The 10557-nt window shown below is 25.3% G+C and overlaps 1 protein-coding gene across 1 annotated transcript; it reads left to right on the top strand.

Moving 5' to 3' along the window:
- The first annotated feature begins 9039 nt into the window (after positions 1 to 9039).
- LOC132926884 (uncharacterized) lies at positions 9040 to 10557 on the top strand. Its single transcript, XM_060991306.1, has 5 exons — positions 9040 to 9133; positions 9194 to 9284; positions 9422 to 9620; positions 9698 to 10123; positions 10186 to 10557. Exons 2-5 carry the CDS (start codon positions 9223 to 9225, stop codon positions 10498 to 10500), a joined length of 1002 nt encoding a protein of 333 aa, XP_060847289.1. The 5' UTR covers positions 9040 to 9133; positions 9194 to 9222; the 3' UTR covers positions 10501 to 10557.

The raw sequence follows: 10557 nt of genomic DNA, 5'->3' as shown, positions 1-10557 counted from the left end.
GTGTAATATATGCATTTATAGATTCACTGTGTATTGTATAAGTATTTTTGTAAACTTAAATTTTCTTAATAGCATTTGTATTACTGCAAAAGATAGGAAAATATCTTTAATTTAATAATGGAATTTATTGCTTTAAGTAACTATCAAATAAAATATAATGAAACATTTAAAAAATTATAATTTTTACATAACCTTTATTGTTTATATGAGTATTAAAAATATATTATTTTGATTTGTATTTGTTTCTCAGGTCTTATAAATTAAGATAATATTATGGCCGAAAAAGATTCTAAATCCAGTTTGGATGAAATTACAGAAATCAATGAACACAGTCAGGTATTCAGGTAATTGTTTTAATTTTAAAATGTTATTGTTGCAACTACGTAGTAATAATTGTATTGATCATAATAATGTTACTGTTCAATGAATAAAATAACTAGTGAGTTTCGCTTAATGTGATCACATTGGTTCAGATAATTTTGATTCTATTAACCAGTTGATTCCATAAAATATTTTTTTTATTGATGAGTTTATATTTATATGTATGTTTAAATTAAAATAAAATAAAGTAAAGAAACTATCTATTTTTGAATGTACTTGATAATCTACTAATTTCATTTTCATATTAGACTGAAATTAAAATCCATATTCAATTAATATAATATATACATGATTTTTAATTATTTAAAATAAATAAATAATAATATATGTACATTGTACCTATAACTTTTGGAACAACTGAAAAATATTGTTTTTGACATATTTTTGAATAGCTTCTTTTAACTTTTTCAAAAAAATTCTTGTTTCTTTTTTGTGAAAGTTGGAAATACCATTAAAATGATAAGAATGTTCTTAAAAATGATTCAATTATCCGATACTTGGTGATTCTAATAAAAGTTTAATTTAACATTAGTAACATAAGATCTGGTTTGGGATTTTCAATTTTGATTCAAATAAATGGTACATTCTATAAACCAGTGATCACATTAAGCGGAACTCACATACTATTTGCAATATTTTGCAATTTTGCGAACACCATACCTGCATGTGTTAGTCACTTGTTAAGTATGTAGAGTATTACAATTTTAAATCGTTCAAAAAATTTGAATATAATATTTAGCATCATCTAATTAAAGCTGGATATCAATGCTGATTCTTGTGTTGCCATATTGATTTATTAGTTTTAACTGATTTATTGTCAAACTTAAACTATATGCTTATCACATTTACTAGACTACAAATTCTGTATTCATTTAAAAATAAAATATTTATTCAATTCAATTACTTAAAAATATTGTTATACACAATAATGTTTACATATTACGTAGTGACATAATGTATTTACTATTTTGCTATAATCAGTGGTTATGTTGAGTTAATATTTTTTTAATCATTCAATTTACTCTAATACCTAATAACAAATAAGATTTGGAAAACAGTTAAAATACTCGTATTATTTATTTTTTTTTAGAAATGATCATAAAATCAATTGAATTTCAGCTCTTAAATTGTTAACTATTATACCAGATATTTTTAATCAAAAAATTCAAGTAGTAATTTTGATAAATATTTTTATTTTGTAGCTTATGTACTCAAAAACCCGAACAATCTAGATCATCACCAGATAACAAAATATTTCTGCCATATGGTAAGCATTAACATATTTATAACAATTTTTGCTTAGTTTTTACTATTTTATTATTTGATTTTCTTTTACTAGGTGTTGGACCAATCATTGATTGTGAAATAGATGACGAAAGCGAAGAACCTGATTATTTAAGTAAGAAAAAAATTGCAAAAAGTACAAATATTTGATATGAATTAAATAATTTAAAAATATTTAAAGGTTATACTTTAGTACCAAAAGTGAATCTTGTTGAAGATACTTCTATACCAAGAAATGGAGTACCTTGAAATCAACTGTTAAAATTATAACTATTCTATAATACTTAAAATATAGTGTTAATTCTTTTACAATTGTATTAGATTAGTAATTGTATAATTTTACCTATCAAATTAAATGTTTTTTTAATTTTATTTATAAAATACATATAAAATTAATTGTATGATATCTAGTGTATTATACAATATTTTATATACATAATATTTTATCCCATATAATGCTGATTATGTAGTTCTTTAATTTAGTAAAATAGAATAAAAAAATATTAGTATTAAATTTAATTTTAAAATTGGTTTGTTATTTATAATTTTATCAATAAATATTAAATACTCACATTGTTTTCTATATCAATTAACTTGAAAAATATTAGAATACACCCCTTGGGGAAATACATATGAATCTTTGTTGGTATTCTTAGTAACTATAAGTTTATGAATACATAATATATACTTTTGCATTAAAATATGCAAAGAAACTAAAGAAATCTTTCAAATTTAGCAAAATTATAAAGTAACTAACTTAAAAAATTATTTGGCCTGCACAAAAAACAATATATATTTTTTAAATGTTATCCTTTATATATGTTTCTATAAAATAGGTATAATATAAAATTAGTAAATAAAAATACTAATAAAAATTAAGCACTTATAAAAATGACAATGTTCTTTTGTCTAAATTATAATTATAAATATTGATGGTTAAGTATATTGACTTCTATGGAATTTGCTTTCTAATTTATGTTGAACATTTTTAATATTGTTTTACTTTGTGTCAAGAAGTATGTATATTTTACCACTTATGTTTTAATAGGCTGGCTTTTAAGTTTTTAATATGTAAGAAATAAATAAATTAGGTACCTTTTATTGAACTTAACAATATAAATCCACAAGTATGAAATTAGATTACACTTTTCTTTAGTTGCAGTGTTAGACTTAAATGAATTAATTTAATTTAATATTTTGACAACTTGTTTTAAACGTTCATGCAATATAATACATAATAATATAAGTTATAACCATAAATAATTATTAATGTAAGTTACAAAAAGGGATTCTTCAGGTACCCACTTCTTGTAATTAATAATTAATAAAAAGATAAATTTTTTGAAACTCATATAACTTTTTTTTACATCATCTAAAATCAGGATAATATGATTAATAATAATAATGATTTTGAATCCAGTATCATTTTGTAAATTATATAGTCGTCCACTTATAGTGAGTAAATCTACACAGGTGCTGATTATAGCTTTTATATTAATATTGACTTAAATTGTAAAAAATAAATAAGTTTATTGTGTGCTTTAATATCAAATTAATTAATCTTTGTTGGACATTTTTTTTATGTATCTTCATAAAAAAATTAGATAAGAACTTAGACATTTTTCAAATGTGTTTCAGATTTTCCCTGACATAATTATATATTTATATATTAGATATCTCATTATAAAACTTAGATTTTTAAATTTTAAATATCCCAGGTAGAAAATGTTAACTATATTAATTCAAATAGATGTTATTTTAAACTTTTGATAAACAGGTGAACAATCTATTTCAATACGAAGCTGTACATATAGATGACAACAATTACTTGAACATTAGATTTCATACTATTTTTTATTTTATAGATAATCACAGAGGACAGAGGTGTATTATTCAGTATTCACATTGGATTTTTGAATTTCCTATTTATTACTTTTACATTATTAATATCATAATACTTCGTACTTTGGTATTACCAAAGATTTTGCATTTAGACTATAAGTATGTTTACAATAAACTATAAAGATAATGTATTTTTCTGTAAAATTTGATTATAACCTTGATAAAAACTTGGAACTAAATCAACTTAAGGTAAGTGCTATTATTTTAGACTAGAAAACAACTTTTACAGACTGATTTGATGGATTTGTTGTCATAATTATTATAATATGTGAAAATGTAGAAGACAGTAAACGATGACCCATATCAATATTGTATCTTATATTTATATTAACTGCACCTGAACTGTGCACATATTAATAAAAAAAAACAAGACTGTCACTATTGCTACTACAGTACTACGTTACCAAGTTTATCACCAATATTTAATAATGGATAGGCTACAACATGTCATCTAAAAAATGAGGAGAGCGAGATGGACAACAATAATTTGAAAATTACGACTACCCTTAAGTACAATATATTACTAAGTTTTACCTTTTTTTTATTTTGATGCATACATATCTTAGATTAAAGGATTAGTTTTTATTTATTATTATTTAAAAATTTAGAACAGTTGTTCGCCACATTATTCAGGGTCAACGGTCAACGATTGTGTGGCTCGCATACACATTTTATCAGCGTAATGCATAAATATTCTAATCGTTAATAAAACAAAACTTTAATAAGCCGTAATTATATATAAACACAAAAATAAAATATAATGATCTATTCACAAGTTTTGCGGTATTATTGTATTATAGACGCAGCATACACGGCTTTTGTTTGACGTTAGCAATATAATTTATCATTATATTCATGGTTAAGTGGTCATACGTTTTATTTTCGATTTTGCTCGAAAACGCTGTACAAAATATTCATTGGGTGAATTTTCACCCCCACCCCGGATCCGAGCCGCCGTCCTTCGAATGCTGTCCCTTTTTAGTAATAAATGTCGCCACCCAGCAGAGCTACAGGTAGAGAATAAAGCAGAAGTCAATTATTATTTACGCACACACTCTTGAAAACATTCATTTTGTCCGTACACTGCAAACGGCATTATAAACATATTGGTTCACGAGTTTATCGTTTCTATGCCACTGCAGTCCAGTCTGCACTGCGTATAATATTGGATACTACCTACTATTGTTTTTCGTGAGTATTATATCTTTATTTATCTATTTATTTATAATTTATCATTATTATTATTAATATTATTGTACTGTTTACTTGTTATCTGAAAATCAGCTCATACATAGCATATTTTGCATTTTATTATAAATCGATCGGTAATTTCTCATAGGTACCAAATGGCAGATCGAACGGCTATGGAATTATAGTATTTTTATTTAATTTTTTTAATTTTTTGTCGTGATTGGAAATTTATTACATTATACCTATATCGTTAGACATATAACCCTGTGCTGTATTGTTTAGCTGTATATAATACATATGTATTGTTAATAATTTACATCATTCTAATTCATATATAATATGTCCATATTTATACATTATGACCAAATTATGTTTTTTTAAACCGTACAGGTGCATATTATAGTATACGTATTACGAGTATTTTATTTGTCGTATGCATATTATATTATTATATGGGTTAAGGTATAAAGTTAAATTTCTTAACGCTATATAACGTTATATTGCCATATTGACCTATTGTATAGGTCCTACTACAAATACCGAGGAATTTATTTTATTATACCCAAATGCTTAACATGTTGACGCGGTACGCGACGGTCGCCGGTACTAAGTAGGCATCGCAGCGACCGGTTTGCGCCTTACCAACTGCCATCGCGGGCAACACCGCCGACTCAACGCCCACGTCGCAAAGGCACCGGGCGGGACGGGAAGACGAGTCGGTCCGGACGAGTACCGTCTAGCTCTCTTACGCGAATTGTGACGTACTTTCTTATAAATATTGAGACCACCCAAAGTGTTCATTCGAGTTTATAAAAATATATTGTATGGCAAACGAGGCTATGGGCATTGGCGTAACTAGGGGAGGGGTCTTAGGTAGGCTTCAGTTCCGCTAGAATTTCTTAAAGCCCTATACTATTTTTTATGAAAATAAAAATTTACGATTTATGTTTAAGAATGTCAAATAGTCAAATTAAAGAATTATACCCTATACTGCGTATACGTACGGTTTTTTATGTTGAATATTATTAATTATTATAATCATTATATTATTGTTATAATATACATTTTATATTTTTATGAAATTCAGGTAAAACAAAGAATTGTTATGTGTTATTAATTATTAATCAATCTAAATTGCACTCATCATTTTTCTAGATAATTCAAATAAATTATAACTTATTATTGTGAGGGGGCAATTGTATGTTACCATAATAGACCTTATAAAGTTATAAAACATTTTTAGAACTCCATAGCCCCCTTCACTTAAATGACTAGTTACGCCTATGGCTATGGGGAAAGATTTATTACCTATACGTAGAAATAAAAAATATGTAGAATTCATATATTAAGTTAACCCATGACCGGCATGACTCTGAACGTGATATTCTTTATATCTATCTACTCATTATAAAAATAGGAATTTTTTTAAAAAATTGTTTTTGTTGCAAAAATCAACGATTATAATAAAATATTTAATAACAATACAAGTATAAATTTTATTATCGAGTGAAGAGGGGTGAAATATCCTTTTATTCAGTGGTTTTCGGTCTTTTTGAAAATATATCAAATTTTGTTTTTTTACAAAATGGACTTGATGCTTGACTTACAACTGTGAGGTTGGCTGCAACGGGTATTTTCATTAGTTAAAATTTATTACTCAAACAAAGTGTAATTATACAAATTATATTTATTAATATTCATAGATATATGATTATCCATAGCAAAGATAACGTTAGTAAAAAAGTAAGGCAATTTGGTATTTGGCCGTGTAGCTTTGCTATACTGTGCACAGTTGGTGTCGAGTGTTTTGTGTATAATTCATCATTGAAAGGAACCTAGATTTTTTAAATTTCTAACCATTAAAATTTATAATTAAAAGATTTATTAATTTCTCACACCAAAATAATTTACAATTGTTTGTGATTTCGTCAAACGTTTATAAAAAAATGCAACTATTTTTGATTTGTTCTATTACGTGATAAAAAAGAAAAAAAAATATTCATAACTTTAAGGGAATTTGTATTAAATTGTACACACGTTAAAGACAATTCCATCATAACTATTTAAATTTAAAATAAACTAATATATCAACATTCAACATTCAAATATTTTAAATATCTAAGTAAATTATGGCACACGAGTAACGTATTTAATATCGTAATTTTATAACTAACTAATTTATTTTTTGTTATAAAATGTGTTGTATTATCAATAATTTAAATTTATACAGTCATTACATTAAGTTATTACAAAAAACGAAATATATTTTAATAAAATCTTATTTTACGTAAAAATGTCTTTGATTTTTTTATATACATATTGTATAAAACTTAAATTATATTGCAATAGTTATTGGATCTCTTTGTAAGTGTGCATAATTTTCAGGGGGGAGGAGGACAAAATGAAACTAGATTCCAAAAACTTTTTTTATAGCATACACCTAAATACTATGTTTGTATTTCCTGAAACGGAATGACGAAGAAAGGGTTTATATAGAAAGGTAAACATTAGCTTTCGGTTTTTTTTTATAAAAATGTAGGTACTAATTTGTACTTTTGTACAAAAATTATTGCTCTATGTCCTATGATCTATAATAACATCGATCTACTTTATCATTGTTATATGAAGTATATGAATTTTGTATTGAATAATAGAATTATAATTTATATAATATAAATATATCGATTTATACATTTATAATATACGCGCGACGTAATTAAGATAATGACGATACTTGTACGATTGTCGATTACATATTATACACATATACTGACTGGTACTAACCTGCAGGCCGCAGCAGCCGTGATTAACTCGTGTTTTCACAATTAAAACATATATTAGGTGATAGAAGACAACATTTTACAGAAAAAACTTGGAAATGTGCATGATAATAAATTTTAATCAAATATTGTTAATCAGTTTATTATTATTTTATTTAAATTAAATTACATTTTTTTTAACTTTATTTTTTTATATAATACTCAATAGTAAATGCCAACTAATAAAAAATAATGTTTTAAAAAATAAATAGCAATAAAGGAAGTACCTATAATTTATAAAGAAAAATTTGTCACATATAATTCCTGAAAAAAATTTGTTTTTGCACGATTTTGCACTTTTCATAATTTTATTTGCCCGTTTTTTTAGGTGTTGGTTCCACAAAAATCCGGTCTTTAGTTAAAAATATGGACACGCGGTAATAATATTCAATAGATGTAGAATTATAATTTGGCCGCTGATTTTGATGACTGACTGTTCAGGGTAGGTTAGGTTTTATATGAAAATGATTGACTGGTTTATTTATCTCTCCAAAAATATTTTTCAGTGTTTTCTCTGTGTTTTTTCAATATTTTTCAAATTTCAGTTTAACAAAGATGTGCACAGTAATATGGAGATTGATATTTAGGTATACCTTATAATTTACTGACAATAGTTTCTAATATTGTAGAATAACGAGTAATTATTTTTAAAGTAATTAGAAAATTACTATTTAGTATTTGGTATTAGATATGAAATAAGCAAATAAGTATATGGATTTTTTGAGTTATTGAGAGGAGGGTTTCTTAAAATGTTTTATAGTACAATATTTATGAGAACATAATTACCCCCACATAGTTATAACTTTATAAGCTATAATTTTTATGAATTATCTAGAAAATGATAATTCAAATTTAGATTGATTTAATAATTAATACTATTCAACATCAAAAATGGTATACGTATACAGTATTCGCCATTCAGTATACTTCTTTATTTTGCAATTTTTAAACAAAAATCATAACTTTTTCTTTTCATAAAAAAAGTATAGGTAGTGTTTTAAGAAATTCTGATGGAGCAGAAGCCCATCCAAGACCCTTTTAGTTACGTCTATGGTAGTAATATATATGATTATTGATTAGGTATATGATCAATTTAAAATTACACACATAATTTATTTAAAAAAAGAATAAATTAATTAATAAATAAAATAAATAAATAAAAATAATAATTAACATTATAGATTATAAAGTCAAATGTCAATGTTGATCTTCTGATAATTGCATTTCATCCATATAAAAAAATTACCTGTTCATTACATACGTGAATAGACATATATTAGACAACCTTAAATAATATTCATTATTTATTTTATTAGGTCAATACCCCAGGTTATAATTGGTACCTAATTCCAATTTGATCGCCGAATCCAAAAACATTATTTAAACTAGAAACGAAACAATTATTTCTAATACTAAGGAGTCGTGCCATCGTCAAATAAAATTAAATATTAGAAGTTAAATATAAAAAAAACGTTTATTTTAGTTTTATATACAATCAGATCCAGTTACGGACATTCAACATAAGTTTAAAAGTCTAGAAACTATTAGGTACACGTGTAGGTATAATCTTTAATTTAAATAAGTATATAATTTCTCTCATACGTATTATGTTTTAGCCTTTAGGTTCAATAAGAAACATTCAAAAATGATGGGGAAAAAAGAACTATTAATCTCTCTTGGATTAATTTTGATGACAATTTTAACAGGGTAAATTAACTTTTATAAATTTTAAATTAAAAATGTAGATTTAAATATTTAAAATATTTTTTCTAAAGTAAATATAAGAATTGTTACCGTATTTTAACTATAAACATGTATGAACAAAATTTGATTGATTCTTCTAGAGTGAAAAGTGATAAACTTGTGGTTGATACGGATGCTGGTGGTGATGATGCAATGGCCCTTTTGCTTTTACTATCAGTGTGTGCTAACAACAACACACATTTCGATATTGTGGCAATAACTTGCACTTATGGTAACTCCGGTTTGAGCAACGTCGAAAATAATGTGCTCAAGACATTGGCAATCGCAAACGAAACAAAAGTAATTTTGACAAGAAAACATTTTTTTTATTTATTGTCATGTATTTTAAACCAAGAATTAATTTTTTTTTTTAATAGATACCAGTTTATGCTGGTGCTTACAAACCATTGATCCAGAATCATACATCTGATAATTTCTTTGGAAATGACGGATTTGGCGATTTCAAATTTAATCAAGATATTACTAGTTATATTGATAGATCAAAGCACGCAGCAGTTGCATTAGTTGATTTAGCTAATAAATATCCTGGTGAATTGAGTATACTTGTACTTGGACCTACAACAAATGTCGCGCTTGCAATATCGTTGGATCCAAATTTTGTTCATAAAGTCAAACATTTTTATGTCATGGGTGGAAGTGTTAATGGCTATGGGAATATAAATCCAGGTGTTGAATTTAATTTTGGCTCGGATCCAGAGAGTAATTTTATATTTTTTAACTCAACTCAAGGAGAAATTAGTTTAATACCTTGGGAGACTAATTTATCAATTAACATATTATCGGTAAAATGTATAAAAAAAAACTACTTTAAATAATTTACCAATAATTTATTTTGTTGTTTTAGTCATGGAGAATAAATGTACTTGGTGGTATTGATTCAGAATTTATGAAATTTTTAAATCAAGCAGAATCAAAAATTAAGAAATTACCAACTTGGCAACCTTGTGATTCATTAACTGTAGCTGCAATGTTGTGGCCAAAATTGATTACAAAATCTTTTGTTACAAATTTAACACCAATTATGTCAGGTGAAGCTCGTGGTGGATTACTTATTGATTATTCAGGAATAACTCATAAACCAAAAAATGTAGAAATTATTCAAGATGTCGATGTTGTAGAATTCCAAAAACTTCTTATGTTATATTTGTCATACATTTAAAATTAAAAAAATACAGTCGTGATATGTTTGAAGAGCCTGTAGAATCATAAAATATTG

Source organism: Rhopalosiphum padi, chromosome 3, assembly GCF_020882245.1.
Source record: "Rhopalosiphum padi isolate XX-2018 chromosome 3, ASM2088224v1, whole genome shotgun sequence".
Classification (NCBI taxonomy): domain Eukaryota; kingdom Metazoa; phylum Arthropoda; class Insecta; order Hemiptera; family Aphididae; genus Rhopalosiphum; species Rhopalosiphum padi.
The sequence above is the reverse complement of the archived record's forward strand: the minus strand, read 5'-3'. Positions and strand labels throughout refer to the sequence as shown.

Coding starts and splice junctions, on each gene's coding strand:
- LOC132926884 (XM_060991306.1), top strand. CDS start 9,223: ATGATGGGGAAAAAAGAACTATTAATCTCTCTTGGATTAATTTTGATG. Junction 9,285..9,421: donor TTGATGACAATTTTAACAGG/GTAAATTAACTT, acceptor TGATTCTTCTAG/AGTGAAAAGTGATAAACTTG. Junction 9,621..9,697: donor CAATCGCAAACGAAACAAAA/GTAATTTTGACA, acceptor TTTTTTTAATAG/ATACCAGTTTATGCTGGTGC.